The sequence below is a fragment of the Drosophila bipectinata genome, chromosome 2R, assembly GCF_030179905.1.
Source record: "Drosophila bipectinata strain 14024-0381.07 chromosome 2R, DbipHiC1v2, whole genome shotgun sequence".
Classification (NCBI taxonomy): domain Eukaryota; kingdom Metazoa; phylum Arthropoda; class Insecta; order Diptera; family Drosophilidae; genus Drosophila; species Drosophila bipectinata.
This window is the reverse complement of record NC_091737.1, coordinates 407,851-431,133: the sequence shown is the minus strand read 5'-3', so window position 1 is coordinate 431,133 and position 23,283 is coordinate 407,851. Positions and strand designations below refer to the sequence as shown.

At 41.1% G+C, this 23,283-nt stretch overlaps 1 protein-coding gene across 1 annotated transcript in view; it reads right to left on the bottom strand.

The window, feature by feature from the left end:
* The window catches only part of LOC122321159 (cell adhesion molecule Dscam2-like), a 994,286-nt gene that overhangs the window by 708,991 nt on the left and 262,012 nt on the right, over positions 1 to 23,283 (bottom strand). Inside the window, exon 3 of the mRNA XM_070278943.1 lies at positions 5,324 to 5,496. Coding sequence (XP_070135044.1) covers positions 5,324 to 5,496 — 173 coding nt within the window. The remainder of the gene's footprint in view (positions 1 to 5,323; positions 5,497 to 23,283) is intronic.

Here is a 23,283-nt window from a genome sequence, read left to right as displayed (position 1 = left end):
ACAGGCCTTTGTGTTTTGGACGTCGCGCTCAGCGTCGTGCAGCTGCAACGAGGCATCTGAAGCAGCGGCGCTGACCCTGCACATGGTCCACCTATCCTAATCCTGCCTTCGGACAGGATCTTCGATGCCAGGGTCGACTCCAAATCCAAAATGGCGACCTGGGTCGCCTGGGCGGAGGGACTTCACCCTGCTGGCCTCCTCCTGTCCGTTCGTACATGCTTTGATGGCTGCCACTGTTTCGTCCTTCGTGGCTAGGTCATCCAGGTCGCGGATCTCCATGGTAATCTCGCCTGTGACCGCTCGAACGATCGCTGCCTCGCCCACCACCTGGGAAAGCGTCTGCCGCATCTTGAGAGCGTTTGCATCCTTCGCTGCCAGTTCCAGCAGGAGATCGCCTTTTGCCATGCGCCGTATCCTTTTAACGTTTTGGCTGACATCGTTAAGTTCGCCATCTTGCCGTCGGGTTACCGGGAGCACGTCGGAGCGGCTCTTCTTGGGCTGGCTTAGCTTGGCGTCCTGTTTACCATTTTGGTTTGCCCTGTTAGGTGGTGACATCTCCCGTGGGCGTTTCGTCCTAGAAACTTGGCTGTACGAGGCTCGCTTCGGTGTGGTCTGAGTAGCTTCCTAGACACGTGAACTGCTGCAGCCCGGTGCTTCCCCGCTGCAACCTCACCTAGGCCTTCCTTCCTGATTCGGGGCAGTGACGGTCTGATCCCTCAGCAGCTTCTGCAACTCCTTCAACCTCGCGAAAGAGTTCTTCATGGTCTGGCTTATGCTTCTGACCTTTTGGTCGTTCACCTTAGCCAACAGGTCCTCCAGGATCGCGCTCATCTCATCAATGGGGGTTTGCGGCATTTTTGATGTTTCGGATGTTAATCACTTCACTTGCTCGATGTTTCCGTGGTTTCCTCAGAAGCCAAATTGGTGTGCCGGAATAATGTTGCAAGCTTCCAGATGTGGTATTATGCGAGTTTACAAGCATTTTTCGAACGAATCAGACAAAAAAGATGGAAGCCTTATTGATCTGTACGATGTCGGAATTATGTGGTTTTCCAGGCTTCGGTAGCATTATGATGATGGTTTTCTTCCACTTTTTTGGGTAATAGCGAAGATTAATGAACCCATTTAACAGTTCGTGGCGACCTCAATCGCGCATTTTGGAAGCTCGATCAACATCTTTGGCGTCAGTAGGTCACCACCGGGAGCCTTTTTTGTTTTTAGCCCTCTCACGACTTTTTCGATTTCGTTCGGCCGGAATGAAGGTGCAGTTGACTGAAGGGTGGCCTCCGGCTGAATTACTGGCAGGAGGAATAAATTTGAGGCAGGGTTGGGCTGGAAGAAACTTTTGAGATGTGTACCGAATGTTTCAGCTCGGTCTTCGTCGCTGCGAGCCCCGCATTCCGAAAAGTTTCTTATCGGAGTAGTCGTTTCAATTGGGGCACTATGATTTGGATGGGCCCTCCACAGGGGATACTTCGTGGTTGTTGGTGAAAGATTCTAGATGTACCTCAGCTGCGCATTTTCTTCCTGTTGTTGAAGAGCCTGGTCGAGTGATCGGTTGCTTCCTTAAGGCGTTGCTTTGAAGTTGGTGATCAGCTGTTTTGAAGCGCACTTTTGAAAGTACTTTGTACTTTTGTACTTTTGAAAGTACAAAATTCTCATGCAGATGAACCCCGCTAACGTAGCGGTAGCTGGGATGTTCCGAGCCACAGATTCACCTACAAATACTCAAATAGCGGCCCGGCAAGCTATACCCAAGGACCTTCCAACATTCAGCGGGGATCCTGAGGACTGGCCATTATTTATCAGCACATTTGAACACAGAACAACAGCAGCGGGATATCAAATGTGGAAAATATGCTACGTCTGCAAAAGTCGCTAAAAGGGAAAGCTCGATACTTGATTAGAGATAAACTCCTACTTCCTTACCTAGTCGCAGAAGTCATCAGCACTTTGAACATGATCTTCGGCAGACCAGAGCACATCCTAGAAAGAATGGTGGAAAAGGTGCGAAGACTGGCACTACCTGAAGACAGATTGGAGGCGTTAATAGATAAGCTTCACAACTAACACAAGCAGCATCATTAGTGGTGTCGCCATTGTTTTACAAAACGGGCGTAGTTAATTCCCACAGCAGTCGCCACCCGTACAAGGGAGAGGCAGATGAGCCTGGACCAGCATGAGGACAAACACGGTCGAACGCGATCCATACTGAAGCAGCTCAGCAGCAAGATCAACAGAGGTGCGTAGCTTGCGGCGACACGAGTCACAACCCAGCACAATGTCAGGTATTATAGAACCTTGACGCGAAGCACATGTGGCAGGTAATCAAAGTGGTTAAAGCCTGTTTCTGCTGCCCCAAGGTAAACCGGAACAGATGCCGAACCGGGAACTGTGGAATTCATTTTGCTCCCTTTCGTCTAAAAACTCTGATGACTCTAACTTCGACTAGCCAAAGCGCTAGCCGCCGATACGTTAATCGGACATGAACATGTAGCGGCAGCTGGGATGTTTCGAGCCACAGATTCACTTACAAGTACTCAAATAGCGGCCCGGCAAGCTATACCCCAGGAGCTTCCAACATTCAGCGGGGATCCTGAGGACTGGCCGTTATTTATCAGCACATTTGAACACAGTACGACAGCAGCTGGATATAGGAATGAGGACATATGCTACGTCTGCAAAAGTCGCTTGAAGGGAAAGCTTGTGACTTGGTTAGAGATAAACTCCTACTTTCTAACCTAGACCCAGAAATCATCAGCACTTTGAAGATGTTCTTCGGCAGACCAGAGTACATCCTAGAGAGAATGGTGGAAAAGGTGCGAAGACTGGCACCACCCAAAAACAGATTGAAGGCGTTAATAGAGTAAGCGCTGGCAGTTCGGAACGTCTGTACGACTATGGAGGCATGCAATCTGAAAGCGCATTTCAAAAATCCAATGCTGGTCAAAGAGCTGGTAGATAAGCTTCCCAACCAACACAAGCTAAACTGGGCAATGCAACCCCGCGACGATAGAGTGGCCGCAGTCAAGGCATGCAGTGATTGGCTGTATAAAATCGCAGAGGCACCATCATTAGTGGTGGCACCATCGTTTTACAAAACGAGCGCAGTTAATTCCCACAACAGTCGCCGCCCGGACAAAGAAGAGGCAGATGAGCCTGGGCCAGCACGAGGACAAACATGATCAAACGCGATCCATACTGAAGCAGCTCAGCAGCAAGTTCAATTGAGTTGCGTAGCTTGCGGAGACCCGAGTCACAACCCAGCACAATGCCAGGTATTCTTGAACCTTGACGCGCAGAACAGGTGGCATGTAATCGAGCGGGTAAAGCCTGTTTCTGCTGCCTCAAGGTACACCGGGAACAACAGATGCCGAACCGGGAACTGTGGAATTAATGGCTGTACACCATGAGTTACTTCATACAGAATATGTTCACAACACAATCGGTCAAGACAGACCACAGAGTCACGTGAGTACGCATCGAGACGACAATCACGAAAGTCAATTCTTTTGCATCATTTTCAGTCAAGCTGCATTACGGCATCAGGCAGACCGAGATCTACGCCTTTCTAGATGAAGGATCATCCGAGGTCTTAGCAGATGCATTCGTAATCCAAACATTCCAACACCAAGGCCAGGCAGTGCCAATGTGTTTGCAGTGGACCGGAGAGACAACTCGATTTGAGAGTGGATCCGTTAAAGCATCCGTCCAAATCTCGGAAATGAACTGCGATAAGGTTTACTGGTTGAACAAAGTCCAGACCGTTCAGAGCCTAGCATTACCGAGACAAACAGTCTCGCGTAAAAGACCTTTGTGAAAGATTCCAGCATTTGAGAGACTTGCCGCTACAGTCCTACTCTGCCCAGCCGACTTTGCTAATCGGAACAAATAACTGGAAGCTGGCAGTCCCTCGCAAGATCCGCGAAGGATAATGGAACGAGCCGATAGCATCGAAGTGCATGCTAGGATGGAGCATCCAAGGATCGGCGAACCCACAACGATCCATTTTCATGCTCCACTGCGACTGACAAGAACTTCATGACGACATCAAGGAACATTTCAACCTTGATGCACTCGTACCAGGAAAGCTATACTCAGTTGAAGATAAGCTGGCAGTAAAGATTCTGGAAAGCACCTGCCAAAAGAAGGCCGGAAAATATGAAGTTCGACTTCCGTGGCGTGGCGGCATCGACAAACTCCTTGAGAGACGCTCTGAAGCGCCTTACTTGCATGAGGAAAAAAGTCTCTCAGGAACCCGATCTGTACGAAAAGATTGACGCCCAAATCAGGAACCTCCTATACAAAGAATACGTGGTTAAGCTATCCGAGGAAGAAACCAGCCGGGAGAACAGCCGTACATGGTATCTGCCGATATTCATAGCGCTGAGTCCAAACAATCCGAAAAAGATAAGGCTCGTATTTGATGCAGCCACAAAGGCACACGGATTCGCGCTAAATGTCTACTTACTCAGGAGACCAGATTCCCTAAATCCACTTATAGACGTCTTGCTAGCCTTTCGGGTCAACAAAATAGCGAAGACATTGCGGAAATGTTTCACAGGATTAACATTCACGAGGAGGATATGCAGGAGCAGCGATTTTTGTGGTATGACAAAGGCAGCGATGGAGTAGACACCTATGTCATGCGAGCTATGACTTTTGGGAGGCAAGAACGCGGAAACCCATCAAGAAGAGTTCCCATTGGCCTCAAACGCCATCCAAAGGGCGCACTACGTTGACGACTTCATCGATAGCATGAGGAACGAACAGAAGGCCATCCAGATCACCAAACAATTAATAGAAGTACATCGCAGAGGCGGATTCAAGTTCCGTAACTGGTCGTCGAATTCGGAAGAAGTACTTAAAAGTTTGCAGAATAATAGCAACGTTGGAAGCCAAAAGCCCTTAGGAGCTCCTCTGCTTATTCTTCTTGTTAACTATTAACCTAGTGTCGTAAAATATCCTACTAGTTTTATAAATTGCGATGATGTCAAGTTATGTTTATCATTCTCAGTCCATTTCCTTAATAGAAACTTCCGAAGTGTTCTTATGATATTTAAACAGTCTCCTCTTACTTAACTGCTCAAAAGTAAGACTATAGCGTTTTTTTATTTCCAATTTTTTTGCAGAATTATCCCGAGATGTATTTAAATGTAAAATTTTGCTTAATTTATTATTACTTTTTATTTTAATTATCTAGATTCTAGAATAATAGATCATTGTTTACAACAATAAAAAATATAGTGAGAAATAGATCCTTACTGCGTTATACACTTTTGACTCTATGTGAAGGTATGAAAATATAATTTTTATATCGTACCTTAGAAATGGGAAATATTGGACTTTTCTTAACGTTTAACCATTGAATATTTGGCTGTGGGTTTCCGCGTGCCATGCAGTCTACTATGACTCCTTGAGTATTCATAAATTCAATATTGCCCGGTGGTTCAACAGAGAAAGTGGGTCCTTGTGCATCCACGTTGTTTGAAAAGTCTTAAAATAAATACCAAAATTTTTTTTTATTTCATTGTTTACATTTACGCCGCTATTTTATAGAATGTTAAATATTAATTTAAGACCAGAAAAGAAAGAGAGCTTTGGAAGGAACCGAATTTGCCGGGATTTGCCGACTATATCCTATAGCTGCCATATAACTGATTGATCGGAAATGGTATAACTTTGGTGTTTTTAGAGTTCGAAAGTTCATTTGAGAGCTATTTTTGGCAAAATAATAGGACATGACCTAACTCTTGTGTTTTGGAAGATAGAAAGTTGGGACTTCGTACAGAAGTCTATTTTTGGTCGTTTCATCCAAACTACCAAATTTCATAACGATTGACCGAATATATCCTATAGCTGCCATATAACTGAACGATTGGAAGTGGTATATGGTAAAAATACCAACTTTCTTATTTTTAAGGATAGTAGCTTGGGACCTGTTGTTTGATTTTTTAAAACTGATTTTTTTTTTAACGGCAAGCGTATATCAACTTCGACTCAACACGAAGTACGCTTTTCTTTCTTGTTTAAATTTAAAGTTCCAAGTGAATATTTTGAATAATACAAAAATTATACCGATCGTTCTTATGACAGATCACATATTTACAGGCCCGATGAGAGGGGGGGTCAGCCGGGTAATTGTCCCGGGGCCCTAATGGACAGGGGCCCGGCAGCGGGGTCTAATTTTTTTTTTTTTTAATTTTTGGATTTTTGTAAAAGGTTTTGTTGGATTAATTAGTTTTCACTACTCTAGTCGTCAGTTAGTCGTTTATATTGAATCAATCTACCAAAGGAGATATTCAACCAAAGTTCAACCAAAATGTACCAAATACGTTCTGATAAACGGACTATAAATATCGGAACCACCCAGGTGATTTTATTAGTAACCGTCTCAAAATGTCATTTTTATCTTTATCAATCAACTAGCCTGTGATGTGCACGCTTCAGTGTAATTTAAATGAGAGACGAAAATGAAAAAAAACACGAATCCATGCCTCGGGGCCCGACGTGGCTCTAGACGGCCCTGCATATGTATATGACATATACTGTGATTATGCGATGCCAAATTTACGCCTTCATTTCACGATTTGAGCCGATTCGTGTGTGCATAAGCCCCATTTCGTGAATTCGGCAACACACAAAAGTTGACAATGATTTCTGGAACAAAGCATGAGATGGTGGTACAAATCGGGTTGACCCGCAGTGCAAAAAGGTTGAAATTGAATTAAATTTCCACTTAGCGACTTAGGAAATTAATTTTGCGATTTATTAGCCGATTGTATATGAAAAATTTATTTTTATTCATTGCACTTTGGCATAAATAGCATTTTTTTTGTGAAGAAATTTAATTTTTTCTTTTATAACCTTGTAGAGGGTATTATAATTTTGTCCAAAAGTGTGCAACGCAGTGAAGGAGACATCTCCGACCCTATAAAGTATACATATTCTTGAACAGGATCACCTCCTGAGTTGATATAAGCATGTCCGTCTGTCTGTCTGTTTCTACGCAAACTAGTGTCTTAGTTTAAGGCCAAGATACCTTGGCCTTAAATTTATGTAAATTGGCCTATGTAAATTTATAACTTTTAAACGTTTTTCTTTTTGAAGTGAAACTTCTTTAGGCGCGTCGGGGGCCCCAAGGCAGATTGAAAATATAGGCGAGTAAAACAGTAAGTTCGGAGCGTTTCCAAAAACCGTCAAATGTCGCTCCTTCCCACTCTCGCCTATTCGCTCTCTCGCATCGCAAGCGCTGAACGATGTGAGAGAGCCACCGAGACACGCCGTCTCTCCCCTTCTCTCTCGAATGCCTTTCTTTCTCTCCTGTTTGCTCTATAGCAAACTACCCACGCCGCGCATCAGCCGTTCAGTAAGTGTGAAACGAGGTTGGGATATTCCGTTGACCTGTGATTCGCACTGAACGAAGCGATATTCTTAATAGTTTTTAACAATATCGCTAAATGGAAGGAATGTACGTATTACGGCTATTGATTTTTCTTTATTGAGTAACTATTTAGAGGAAATTCAGTGTGTGTTGGTGAACAATTAAGTTACGGGCAAAATGAGTCAGAGTGAGACTGATGTGACGCAAACTTGCGCATCAGATGCGACTCATCAACATATAGTTGTCTCCAATATGCCTGATGAAATAAATGGCAATCCAAGGTAAATATATATTAAGTAAATATATCAAATAAATTTATCCAAAAACAAGAAAGGAAAGCTAACTTCGGGCGCAGCCGAAGTTTATATACCCTTGCAGTTAAAACCTGATATATATCGCAAACATCGGATATAGTTGCCCGATCCTTATGAGAATATGATAATATAACCCAATTTATTATAATACAAAATTTAAAACAAGTCTCAAACTTCTATCTTTAACAATACCAAAGTTTGTATTTATACCAAATACCATTTCCGATCGTTCAGTTATGTGGCAGCTATGAGATATAGTCGACCGATTTTTATGAAATTTGGTAGCTCGGATTAACTGTCCAAAAATAGAACCTGTACTAAATTCCAGCTTTCTATCTTCAAACACGCAAGTTGGGTCTTTTCCTATCGTTCAGTTATGTGGCAGCTATAGGATATAGTCGGCCGATCCTTATGAAATTTGGCATGTCGTATTGTTTTGCCAAAAATAGCTCTCGTGTCAAATTTGAACTCTCTTACTCTAAAAACACCAATGTTGTACCATTTCCGATCAATCAATTATATGGCAGCTATAGGATATAGTCGGCCGATCCGGGCCGTTCCGACTTATATACTGCGTGCAAAGGAAAGAAGGGTGTGTGCAAAGTTTCGAGACGATAGCTTTAAAACTGAGAGACTAGTTCGCGTAGAAACGGACAGACAGACGGACAGACGGACATGCTCATATCAACTCAGGAGGTGATCCTGATCAAGAATATATATGCTTTATAGGGTCGGAGATGTCTCCTTCACTGCGTTGCACACTTTTGGACAAAATTATAATACCCTCTCCAAGGGTGTAAAAATGGCACGTCAAAGGAGATGAAAAGCTTAAGGTATCCTTGCGTAAAAAACTGATTCAAGAGAAATTATGGACTGAACTTGGCCTTAATTTAGATACACCAAAACAAAATGGAAGCGGTAATAGCGATAACGGAAATACCGCAAGTAGGGCATTCTCAAATATGTTAGTAAAATATTTTCGGCCATCTTGGATTTGAATTATAATCTCATCTATTATTTTTATATTATTTTAAAAGCTAATTCATCTGAGCATATTATTGACTCCGAAAAGTTCAAATCTTTGTGTAACAATAATTTTAATTTATATATGAAATTGTATTCTTGGTACATTGGGTACCAACCGTACATAAAATATTGGTACATGGATACCAAATTATGAACCAGTTTATTGTTCCAATTGGTGTCCTTGGAGAAAACGCATCTGAACCGAGAAACAAATTATATAAAAGCGGTCGAAAAGTCTAATGCCAGAAAATGCAGCCGATAAGAAAATATTGAAGACTTCATCGAGCACTGGACTCTTCCGATCCATTTCTTTCTACAATTTCTTTAAAAGAAAGGGAGAACAAAAACCAAAAAAAGATCCCTCCCAAAAGAAGTAATCGATCTATTCGAAGTTTCTGATCCAGAACTATATACGATCAGAAAGCCGGATGGAGAAACTGACGGAGACGATTTTTTTTGGTTAGATACTTTGTAAACTTTGTCCTCATAAAAAAATAAATTTCTCAGAAAGAAGAAAAATTACATTTAACAAGAAAGGAAAGCTAACTTCGGGCGGAGCCGAAGTTTATATACCCTTGCAGTTACAACCGGATATATATCGCAAACATCGGATATAGTTTGCCGATCCTTATGAGAATTTGATAATATAACCCAATTTATTATAATATAAAATCTAAAAAAAAGTCCTATCTTCAAAAATACCAAAGTTGGTATTTCTACCAAAAACCATTTCCGATCGTTCAGTTATATGGCAGCTATAAGAAATAGTCGGCCGATCCTTATGAAATTTGGCATGTCGTATTATTTTGCCAAAAAAAGCTCTCATGTAAAATTTCTCTATCTCTTAAAACACCAAAGTTATATCATTTCCGATCAATCAGTTATATGGCAGCTATAGGATATAGTCGGCCGATCCCGGTCGTTCCGACTTATATACTGCGTGCAAGAAGGGTGTGTGCAAAGTTTCAAGTCAATAGCTTTAAAACTGAGAGACAAGTTTGCGTAGAAACAGACAGACGGACAGACAGTTGGACAGACGGACAGACGGACATGCTCATATCAACTCAGGAGGTGATCCTGATCAAGAATATACACACTTTATAGGGTCGGAGATGTCTCCTTCACTGCGTTTCACACTTTTGACCAAAATTATAATACCCTCTGCAAGGGTATAAAAAAAGGATTGCGCCGAGAAGGCAGAAGTTAAGCTTCAGGAAATCTAAAATTTGTTTATAATAATATTTATAATAATAACATTTTGAGCTCAAATTTTTTTAGAAATACATATGATTAATTTTGTTGATGTCAGTTGTAGGGAAGGCGTGGTCAAATTAACACCCGATTTTTTTCAAAATTCTATTTTATACCTTATGATAATTGTGCAAATTTTCCGAATCTTAGGTTCATTTTTAGAGGTTAAGCTAAAAATTTGGTCTTTTGGACCTAGTGCATTCTGTTGCTTGTTTTGTTTTCTTTTTGTGAAAGTCGCACCAAACTTATACCTCATTTTGCACGGCTGGCATCGCTACTAAAATCAAGTCACGAAATGATATGTGTCGTATGAATAAGAGTTTTTTTTATATCAGCCGTGATAGAATTCAAGAATTAACTGTGGTAATAGTGGGTAGTGCTCTTGCTCCGAACGGATCACAAAAGTTATCCATTATTTATCTAAAGTCGAGAATTGAGATGTTTCCAAATATTCACGAAGAGTGTAAAGATGGTTATAAGCACTAGGGTGTAAATGAGGCGAAACCACTTGTATAGATGTTGTGATTTAACATGCAAATTTCTTTGGGAAATAGGAAATTTCTCTGCCCGAGCTCTGCTGCACACTCACAGTATAAACGTATGAAACGTCGTGCTCACAGCCAACTTTTTGCCATTCGTTACTAATATTTATGCATTAAATTCATATCAATGTAATGTGTGCCGAACACTGCACTATGGGGTTTTTGACCTGTTTTTGTGGCATTAATTAAAAACTCGGCCAGTTTTGGAGATATCGACATGAAACTTTACCAATCGTTATTATTTGATATATGAAAATATATCCTATAGCTTGCATAGAAACGATCGGGTAAAAGTAAAGATAAATTAATTAAATTTAAGGAGCTGATATTTGTTGCTATTTTAATACGATATAGCAGTTTTGAACCAAATCGGATAACGCTTTCCCTGGGAACAGGGGCATTTCCATACAATTGCCTATAAAAGCTGAAAAAGAAGAAGAATAATTCCTTCATACAGTAATATTAATCTTATTATTCATTTATTTCATTTTCTATATCAATATTATCTAAAAAAACAAGCCGGAATGTCAAATTCGTCATCTTCAAGACAAACAATTTTTACGTATTCGCACGAAAGTATCTCAATTACCTCAATTGGAAGTGGAAAACTCTTTTGTTTTTTTATGCGTCTCGATAAATTAAGGGACGAAATAATTGGATCTGATGTATCCATAGCCCTGTTGAACACATCAGCGAAGGAATGTAATCGGCTGTGCGTTCTTGAGTGGTGAAGCCTGTCTGATTTATACAGCTTGTTTTGGGACTCAGACGCTTCTTCTCTAAAATAGGCGACTAGAAGCACCGTATTTCACAATACTTTCATTACAAATTCATTACAAACATCTGGAGGCGGGACGCGCCGGTGCGGAGGAGGTTGCCAAGGCATTTTCTTCGAAAGCGGGGCTAGCCATGGGACCACCGAACGGCGTGGAGAGGAAGACCCCAGTGTCAACCTCTACAACAACCAGCGGGGCCCCTAAGGCAAACCCTGGTCCGGGACGAGTTACATGGGCGCTTCGTGGAGAAGATGCTGCGAAGCGGAGGACCCCCACTAGAATGCGAAGACGCAGGATGGTACCAGGGTAGCGTTAAGGTAATTGCCTCCCAAGACGCGCGATCGGTAGAGACCTACAAGCGTATGGTAGCATTACTTGGAGAGGTCTTGGAGTGGGAGGAGATCCCCAGCAAACCGAGGGCGCGAGTGTGGCTCACAGAAAAATAAGCCGACCCTTAGACCATCCTAACTATGCTTAGGATGTGCCATCCGACGCTTCCCATGGCGGACTGGAGAGTCGCCAAGGTCGAGGAGGCGGTGCGACTGCGGAGGCAGGTCGTCTTCACCCTCAACGAGGAGACCGTAAAAGTCCTGGAAAGGTCGGAGCACCGGCTAAAATACGGATTATAACACGTGACGATTTACAAATCCGATGCGAACACCAAGCCAGGAGGTATCGGGCTAGAGGCAGACACGCAAGAGCCAGACTTGGAGGAGCCGACCGAAGAGAGGCACCCGGAAGAAAAGTCGGATGAGGAGGAAAACATCCTGGAAGAGTACACCTCAGAGGAGAGCGACTTGGCAAGGGCACTTAGTGGAGTCGGGCACTTAGTGGAGTCGGAATGGAGGAGGACTCTCTGCTGAGCTCCGAGACGGAGGCAGAAGTTACTGTGGTGTAGAATTGTAAGAATGGTCCTGATAATCTTGCAGATAAACCTCAGCTGCCCTCCTACTCCACCTCACCGAGAGTGGAACTGATGTGGCCCTCATCCAGGAACCCTGGATCCTTGGAGACAGGATTCTTGGGTTGGGGGCGTCGGAGTAAAGGCTCTGCAAAGCCGATACAACAGGTAAAAAGCGAGCCTGCATCCTCGCAAAAAAGAACCTTAACCTCTTTTTGGTACCCAATTTCAGCAATGAAGACCACGTAACCGCAGCCATAGAGAGCCCAAATAGAGAGCCCATAGAGAGCTCTAAGGATATGTTCGGCGTATATGGGCCACGACAGGAGGCCCTCCCCCCGCACCCGCTAATCAAACAGTTGGTGGATTTTTTTTTTTTTTTGTAATAGCAGGGTAATGTTTATTTAAAACTGTCCATTAGGGACAACCATTAAATTTTATCACGTAAACTTCACGTATAGATAATTTTAAATATTATACAGAACCCACTTTCATAGTCAAGAACAGAAGGGAAGTACTTGACGTCACTTTTTACTCTGAATCCCTAGCAGACAGGATTGTTAGATGGGGGGTCCTAGAGAAACACTCTTTCTCGGACCATCGATACAAAGAATTAGTGGTCAACTTCGAGAACTTTAATCGACTAACGGTACGCAACCCGAGGAAAGCGAACTGGGAAAGCGAAAGCGAACGAAAAAACTAGATAGTTCCTTGGGGAAACCTCCAACAGGGGACGTTGACAGTAGGGAACCCCTGGATGCCATGGTGGACACGCTCACTGCAGCGTGCGCCAGGGCATTCAATAAAGCTTGTCCCAAAAGCAGATCAGGTAATAGCAAGTCAAAGAAACCACCATGGTGGTCGCAAATACTTGCGCCCTTTAAAACCAAGGCCCGCAAGGCCTTAATTTTGCCAGCAAAACAAACTCGGAGACAGCCTGGGAGTCGTATAAAGCGGACTTTAGGCGATATAACAAAAAAAATTCGCAAGGCAAAAAGGAATGCCTGGGCCAAGTTCTGCACGAACATTCAGCAAACATCAGAGGCATCCCGACTCAGGAAGGTTCTCGCAACTACTGCACCAAACGTAGGATACATTAAAACCTCAGAAGATAACTGGAAAGGTAACACCCTTTGCGAACGGCTGTGTCTAAATGAGTCCTTCAGACTCCCCGATCACTGTAGTGTATTCCAAGCAGAAGTAATAGCTGTCGGGGAAGCACTCAGATCCCCAGCACTTACTGGCAATCAAGAAACAATCTGTATCTTCTCAGACAGTCAAGCGACACTCAAAGCCATTGACGGATTCTCATCCAACTCCAGGACAGTAAATGACTGTCGCAGATCTCTTATGTCGCAGAGCAGTATGACATCCACCTCATATGGGTGCCCGGACTTAGGGACCACGAGGGTAATTGCGCCGCCGACGAACTGGCAAGAGCAGGTACTACCAATCCTCTCCTCCCGGAGAAGGAACCACGAGGTATGCCTTTAGCTACGTGCAGGCTAAAATGCAAGGATCACTTTGACCGCTAATCACTGAGGAAATGGAGAAATCTCCAAAACTGCAGGAACTCCCGCATGATATGGCCCATCCGATCTAGGAAGAGTTCAATGATGCTTATTGCCCTTAATAGGCTGGACTGTAGTCTGGCGATCAAGGCCATTACGGGACATTGGTTAATAGGAGCACACGCGGCTAGACTAGCGGTGCCACATTATGACTACTGGAGGAGCTGTGGGGACGAAGAAGAGGAAGAGAGAGTCGCACACCTCCTGTGTCAATGCCCAGCGCTGAAGCGCATCCGACTCAAATTCTTGGGAGCAGTAATACTCACAGACCTAACAGACCTCGCGGAGGTCGCTTCACACAGACTCGTAGCATTTATCCGTAAATCGAGATGGGACCGCGAGCCGCCGCAGGAAGGATAGAACACCCTTGGGCACATAAGTAATGGGAAGGGAGAGGTCCTCTTGTAGGATTCTTGCCTGTGCGGTATCACAAGGAGCCCCAGCGTCTCAAGTGGATGGGGGTGTCAGTCACTGTCCCCGCATCGCCGCCTCAACCTAACCTAACCCTCATTACAAATTGGTGGCTTTTTTTTCCAAATTGCATTATTTACAATTTTTTTTTTTAATAGAGGGGAAAAGTGCACAATAAGACTAACAGGATTTGCTCAGTATTAACAACGCTACAACATACACTTGGACGCATTGAAATCTTTCTATTTCTTCTATTTCAAAACTTTTCCCAAAGTTGAAATTTGTTTCCCAAAATGCAGTTAAAGGTGCATTTAATAAATTTAACATGTAGTACAAACCTCTGAAATCAGTGTCCATTACTATTTTTCTTTTCAAATGGTGTTTTACACGAATAATCTAATTTTACAAATCACTATGTGAAAATTACAAACTTAGCTCACGTGCTTTCGGATGCAACAGCTGACTTTGCAGTTGTTATGCTAACATATTCTGTTAATAATTAATATTTTGAGTATGAGGCATAATAGTTTTATGTTTTGTTAATACATTCCCACTAATTTTTTTTAAATCAGAGAACTTTCAAAAAATTTTTAAATGCCACATAAACTGGTCAAAAACCCCATAGTGCACTGGTTGAGGTTAAAGAAAGCTATGAAGTCAAAATGGGAAAAAATAATATAACTGGCATTTTCAGGGCTAGACTTACCAAAATTTTCAGCAAATCAGCAATTCGCGTTTCTCTTGCTGTCAAATGAATCTAAGCTTAGAATTTGTACACCCTACAAACTAGAACAATTTCCTGTTGCACACACAATATTTATGAAATTTTTGATAAGTGCTAAAAATTTGATCCATATTGAAAAAAAAAGTTATTCAACAAATAATGTCTTGCCCCCTTTTCTTGCAACTCCACCTATCAAACAAGTTGACATTAAAAAAGCCAAGGCTACTTAAGAAACATGTAAATTTCTCCTGTAGTACGGACAAGCTACAAAATACATTCAGATTTACACCGAAATAATGCGAAACTTCATTAAACAAGAAAGCAAAGCTAACTTCGGTCGGAGCCGAAGTTTATATACCCTTGCAGTTAAAACCGGATATATATCGCAAACATCGGATATAGTTGGCCGATCCTTATGATTACATCATAATAAAACTAATTAACTAAAATAAAAAATCTAAAAAAAGTCCCAAACTTCTATCTTCGAAAATACGAAAGTTGATATTTCTACCAAGTACCATTTCCGATCGTTCAGTTATATGACAGCTATAGGATACAGTCGGCCGATCCTAATGAAATTTGGATCCTTGAAATTTGGAATTTTTTCCTAATGATCCTAATGAATCCTAATGAATGGTAGGTTGAATCAAATGGCCAAGAATAGAATCTGTATTAAGTTTCAGCTTTTTATCTTCAAAAACACGAAAGTTGGGTCATTTCCGATCGTTCAGTTATATGGCAGCTATAAGATATAGTCGGCCGATCCTTATGAAATTTGGCAAGTCGTAATGGTTTGCCAAAAATAGCTCTCGTGTCAAATTTGAACTCTCTAACTCTAAAAACACCAAAGATATACCAGTTCCGATCAATCAGTTATATGGCAGCTATAGGATATAGTCGGCCGATCCGGGCCGTTCCGACTTATATACTGCGTGCAAAGGAAAGAAGGGTGTGTGCAAAGTTTCGAAACGATAGCTTCAAAACTGAGAGACTAGTTCGCGTAGAAACAGACGGACAGACAGACGGACAGACGGACATGGTCATATCAACTCAGGAGGTGATCCTGATCAAGAATATATATACTTTATAGGGTCGGAGATGTCTCCTTCACTGCGTTGCACACTTTTGGACAAAATTATAATATCCTCTGCAAGGGTATAAAAATATGTTTTGAAAGCTTTTATAAAACAAGAAAGGAAAGCTAACTTCGGGCGGAGCCGAAGTTTATATACCATTGCAGTTAAAACCGGATATATATCGGATAAAGTTGTCCGATCCTTATGAAAATATCATAATAAAACTAATTAATTACAATAAAATATCTAAAAAAACAAGAAAGGAAAGCTAACTTCGGTCGCTATCTCATAGCTGCCATAGCTGTCGTAATGTTTTGCCAAAAATAGCTCTCGTGTCAAATTTGAACTCTCTAACTCTAAAAACACCAAAGATATACCAGTTCCGATCAATCAGTTATATGGCAGCTATAGGATATAGTCGGCCGATCCGGGCCGTTCCGACTTATATACTGCGTGCAAGGGAAAGTAGGGTGAGTGCAAAGTTTCGAGACGATAGCTTTAAAACTGAGAGACTAGTTCGCGTAGAAACAGACGGACAGACAGACGGACAGACGGACATGGTCATATCAACTCAGGAGGTGATCCTGATCAAGAATATACATGCTTTATAGGGTCGGAGATGTCTCCTTCACTGCGTTGCACACTTTTGGACAAAATTATAATATCCTCTGCAAGGGTATAAAAATATGTTTTGAAAGCTTTTATAAAACAAGAAAGGAAAGCTAACTTCGGGCGAAGCCGAAGTTTATATACCATTGCAGTTAAAACCGGATATATATCGGATAAAGTTGGCCGATCCTTATGAAAATGTCATAATAAAACCAATTAATTACAATAAAATATCTAAAAACAAGAAAGCAAAGCTAACTTCGGGCGGAGCCGAAGTTGATATACCCTTGCAGTTAAAACCGGATAAATATCGCAAACATCGGATATAGTTTGCCGATCCTTATGATTACATCATAATAAAACCAATTTATTACAATAAAAAATCTAAAAAAAAGTTCCAAGCTTCTATCTTCAAAAATACGAAAGTTGATATTTCTACCAAGTACCATTTACGATCGTTCAGTTATATGGCAGCTATAGGATATAGTTGGCCGATCCTAATGAAATTTGGTAGGTTGGATCAACTGGCCAAAAATAGCTCTATTGTCAAATTTAAACTCTCTAACTCTAAAAACACCGAAGTTATACCATTTCCGATCAATCAGTTATATGGCAGCTATAGGATATAGTCGGCCGATCCGGACCGTTCCGACTTATATACTGCGTGCAAAGGGAAGAAGGGTGTGTGCAAAGTTTCAAGTCGATAGCTTCAAAACTGAGAGACTAGTTTGCGTAGAAACAGACAGACGGACAGACGGACAGACGGTCAGACGGACAGACGGACATGCTCATATCAACTCAGGAGGTGATCCTGATCAAGAATATATATACTTTATAGGGTCGGAAATGTCTCCTTCACTGCGTTGCACACTTTTGGGCAAAATTATAATACCCTCTGCAAGGGCATAAAAACAAGAAAGGAAAGCTAACTTCGGTCGGAGCCGAAGTTTATATACCCTTGCAGTTAAAACCGAATATATATCGCAAACATCGGATATAGTTTGCCGATCCTTATGAGAATTTGATAATATAACCCAATTTATTATAATATAAAATCTAAAAAAAAGTCCAATCTTCAAAAATACCAAAGTTGGTATTTCTACCAAAAACCATTTCCGATCGTTCAGTTATATGGCAGCTATAAGAAATAGTCGGCCGATCCTTATGAAATTTGGCATGTCGTATTATTTTGCCAAAAAAAGCTCTCATGTAAAATTTCTCTATCTCTTAAAACACCAAAGTTATATCATTTCCGATCAATCAGTTATATGGCAGCTATAGGATATAGTCGGCCGATCCCGGTCGTTCCGACTTATATACTGCGTGCAAGAAGGGTGTGTGCAAAGTTTCAAGTCAATAGCTTTAAAACTGAGAGACAAGTTTGCGTAGAAACAGACGGACAGACAGTTGGACAGACGGACAGACGGACATGCTCATATCAACTCAGGAGGTGATCCTGATCAAGAATATATATACTTTATAGGGTCCTTCACTGCGTTGCACACGTTTGACCAAAATTATAATACACTCTGCAAGGGTATAAAAATGTTCTGTGAAGAAGAAGAAATTTAAGGCTTCAGTTCGACCATTTTGGCAGAAAAAAACAAAAGAATTAATTTCCTAAGCTAGGTACACACGATGGAAACAATTTGCAGCAAGTTTATTGTTGCAACCAAATTTGCTCGTATAAACACGAGTGAAAGCATTTTGCTGCAAACGAAGAACTTGCATAGTTTTTTTGCAGCAATATTTTTTCTTGTCGTCTGTAAACATTTTTTATACCTCTATCTTCATTGCGTCATTCGCTAGCTTGTTTGCTTTCAATCGCAATATTGTTGCAAGCAATATTGCATGTGGGATCGCGAGAACACGATTAAATTAATTAACTTACACTAGTAAGTGTGGCGGAAGATGGATAAAATATAAAAAGCACATGGCTTTAACTAAAACTATATATAAGTTAACACGGTCTACCAGCAAAACGGAAGTTCCCAGGCTGATAATGCTTCACAGAATAAAATAATGCATGGCTAGCGACACCTGCGGACGTTGCACAACGACGTTGCCGAAATCCCGGGCTTCGGTCAGCGCAATCCGCGGGCAATGCACTCCAATGCAACGGCGGCTACCCAACACATGCATGGGTAGCCGGGTCAGCACTTTTACGGCATAGGGCTAGCTTCCGTTATATGAATTAATGTACTTAGCAGTTAGTTGAATTTTGGAAATAAACGGTGACGGTCAAACCTCACAGTTACAAAGTCTTCTCATTCGCGAAATAAAATCGCGTCTTAAAAGAATCCTAAAAGGACTATTTGTTAATTGGCACCCAACGCGTCGTAAGACCCTCGGCCCGTGTTAAAAAAAAAAAAAAAAAACAACGCGTCGTAAGACCCTCGACCAGTGTAAAAAAAAAAAAAAACGCGTCGTAAGACCCTCGACCGTTGCACGGAAAAAACGCGATCGTAAGACCCTCGATTCGACGTTTAAATAAAAAAAATATATAAAACGCGTTCGATCCGTTTCAAAAAACAAACAGCTACAAAACTACGTAAACCCAACAAAACCCGGCAACAACACAACCAAATAAAAACAAAACCAGGAACGACTACAAGAGCGCAACTTAATAAAAAGAAGGAAGACACCCGACAGCGGCAATAACATTTAGCTCTATAATTAAATAAAAATCGTCAAATGATCAAAAATCAAATGATACGCCCACTATTTTCAAATTACAAAAGGAACAAAATTCGTTGTTCTTTGTGTTACAATCTTATGAGTGTTAGTGAGATAAAAGATTTGTTAGCCAGATTTTAAAAGCTAAACACCGCGGGAAGTTCACAACAAAATAGTTCCAACATGGCATTGACCAGTGAACAATTAAAATCTATTATAGAAGGCGCAGTTGCGAGCGAACTCGCCGCGCAGGAAAAAAGCTTTGAACAAAAATTACAAGAAGTTCAGAAGCGATTAGGTGGTGTAAATATCGGCACACCAGAAGTATAAACGTATAGGGATGCCGAAATTATAACAGGTATCGCATGCTGCGAAACGTTAGATATTATGAAGTCCCTGACGGACTTTGAGGGAAAGAATGAGACATACGTTTCCTGGAGGAAAGCGGCGCATACCGCCTATAAAGTATTTGAGAAATTTGATGGTAGTTCCAAACACTACCAAGCTTTAGGCATTCTCCGAAACAAAATAAAAGGCTCGGCCGATATGGTTCTTTCGTCATTCGACACGCCTTTAAATTTTAAAGCTATTATTAACAGGCTTGACTTTACATACTCGGACAAACGACCGATATATTTAATAGAACAGAAGATGTCAACACTCCGTCAAGGAATCATGACACTTCTGCAGTACTATGACGAAGTGGAGAAAAAACTGACTCTGCTTGCAAACAAGACAATTATGACCTACGACAACAACGTAGCTGCCTCACTGAACGAAAAATACAGAGCGGATGCACTACGAGTATTTATTTCGGGCACAAGAAAATCGCTTAGCGACGTTCTTTTTTCGTCAAGACCAACCGATCTTTCTTCCGCTTTAGCACTAGCGCAGGAAGTAGACGCTAATCACGAGCGATACATCTTCGCAAGTAGTTTCGCACGTAGCACGGAGGAAAAACACCAAAGGGCTGAATAAAGAAATGCATCGACAGACGCTAAGTTTAACCCAAATGGTTAAATTTTAATAAAATACCACAAAGTCAGCCACCCAGACAGAACCCGGCCCGAAACCAATAACAAATATCCGACAGTAGCCGAAGGGGAATGTGAGAACATCGACGATGACCTAGTAGAATACGATGAAATAAATTTTTTAAGGCATAACTCCCTGCTCCCTTTCATAGAAAGGGATATCGCAGGGAGAAAAATAAAACTTTTAATTGACACAGGGGCTTCCAAAAATTACATTAAACCTATTAAAGAATTAAAAAACGTTGTTTTCGTAAATAAACCATTTTCTATAAAATCAATCCATGGTCATAACACAATAAATAAAAAATGTACATTGCACATTTTTAATATAAATATGACATTTTTTTTGCTACCAAACTTAACAACGTTTGATGGAATTATTGGACTGGACCTACTAAAAGAGACTGACGTCTTACTTGACCTAAAAGAAAAAAAGTTAATAACTAACAGAAGTTCGGAGGAAATAAAATTTTTGCCAGGAAAAGAGAATAACGTCGCTGACGCACTATCCCGACAGCACACGCTAGCACGCGCTAGAAGAGGATGCTCAGTCAGATATTGCCACAATACATAGCGAGCTATCACTCACCTACACTATTGAAAAAACAGACAAACCGGTCAACTGCTTTCGGAACCAGATAATCATAGAAGAAAGCGGAATTGCTTCAGTTAGCACGATCATTATGTTTGGTGAAAAAACTCGACATCCCTTATATTTCTCGGATATAGGAACACTTATACAGAGAGTATACGATGTGGTCAAAAAAGACGTAGTCAATACAATTTTATGCGAACTACCAGTACTGGCATTTATGCAACATAAATTAGTAGAAACTTTCCCAACAACCACATTCCGTTACACGAACCGTATGTAGACTGACATCCCAGACAAAAACGAACAAAAAGAAATTACGGTGTCAGAACATAACAGGGCTCATAGAGCCGCTCAGGAACACGTAAAACAGATTCTGCCAGACTATTTTTTTCCAAAAATGACTCATATGGCAAATGAGGTGTTCGCAAATTGTAAAATATGCCAGAAGGCAAAATACGATAGACACCCTCAGAAACAAATTCTCGGAGAAACACCCATTCCCTCATAGACAGGCGAAATCCTACACATTGACATATTTTCGACAGACAAAAAATACTTTTTAACTTGCATAGACAAATTTTCAAAATTTTCAATTGTTCAACCAATCGCTTCCAGAACCATTGCAGACCATTGCTTATTAATTTCTACCGGCGACCGAAAACAATATTTTGCGATAATGAGCCCTCTATAAAATCTGAAACAATTAGGTCTTTTTTAAGCAACCGGTTTAACGTGCAAATCGTTAATGCACCGCCGCTTCACAGTACATCGAACGGACCAGTGGAAAGATTCCACAGTACACTAACAGAAATGGCACGGTGCTTAAAAATCGAAAGAGGTATTGAGGACACGGTTGAATTAATACTACTCGCGTCTATAGAATACAATAGAACCCTTCACTCTGGAACAAATAAACGACCCATCGACATAATTCACTCATCAACTATAAAGCTTAACGCAGAAGTTAGAGATAAAGTCTCAAATGCACAGAACATTCAACTACAAAGATTAAATAAAACTAGACAAGACAGAAATTTTCAAGTAGGAGACAAAGTTCTCGTAAAATCAAATAAGAGGTTGGGAAACAAACTATCAAATTTGTACACCGAGGAAGCCATTAAAGCAGACTTGGGGACCACAGTCTTAATAAAAGGGAGGGTGGTCCATAAGGACAATTTGAGGATTTGTACGGTACTCGCCGTATCAATAACGGCCAAAATCACCGATTACACGGCCTCAAACTACATACCAATCATAGACGGAGACGTGACCATTTGGAAACAGTTCCAGTACCTAAAACATTCGACCAATTTAACAATGTATTCGGAGATAGTAAAGGACACGGAAGAAATAGAAGAACATTTTCCTCGGTCACATATGAGGCAGATATTAGACTCGGATTTACGACACATTAGAACTCTCATAGATACAGTAAATGTTCGCCATAGACACGCAAGAAGCATCAACTTATTAGGCACCGCATTAAAAATCGTAGCCGGTACTCCAGACTTTGATGACTTCGAGAAAATTGAATTCACACAGAAAGAACTCATAGAATCAGAAAATAGGCAGATAAACATATACACAAAGACCCAGGAACAAATAAATATCCTAACAAACACAGTAAAAGTTTTGGTAAAAAATGCTGAAGTAAAACAGATAAATACAGAAAATTTGTATGAAAAATTGCTATCAAGAAATAGAATAATTATTTCCGAACTCGAAGCCTTAATATTGTCAGTTACACTTGCGAATATTGGAATAATCAACCCTGCAATTTTAAATTCAAATGATTTACAAAATTTAATCAATGAACATTCTACAAGTGTTACTGTTACTGATCTAATGGAAGTTGCTCAAATTAAAGTTTTATTAAATAATAATTTTTTGCACTTTATGTTAAAGTATCCTAAGCCGTACGTAGCTTGTAAGAAGATAATCTTGCACCCCGTTGAAAACAACGGCACTATTCTTAATTTTGCTGAAGGTAATACTATAGCTGACTGTGGTAACAAAATCATGCCGATTGGAAAATTCACCACCCCACTTACAACAACATTTTCCAGAGAAATGCCCTACACAACCTGTGCCCAGCAACTTCACTTAGGAGGCAACGCACAATGCTCGACTCGCACCAGACACCTTGAACCCATAACAATCAATGATGATGGCGTCATCATTCTCAATGACGGAACAGCTACGATAAATGGACAACTGGTAAATGGAACGTTCCTCGTTACATTCGACGACGAGGTAAAAATAGATAACACCATATACCAAAACTTGAAGAGCTACGTTAAAAAATCACCAGCCCCCGCTGCATCAACAGTCCTTAACATTACGGACCATCAAGAAATACTGAGCTTACCATACTTACAAAAATTAAATATGGA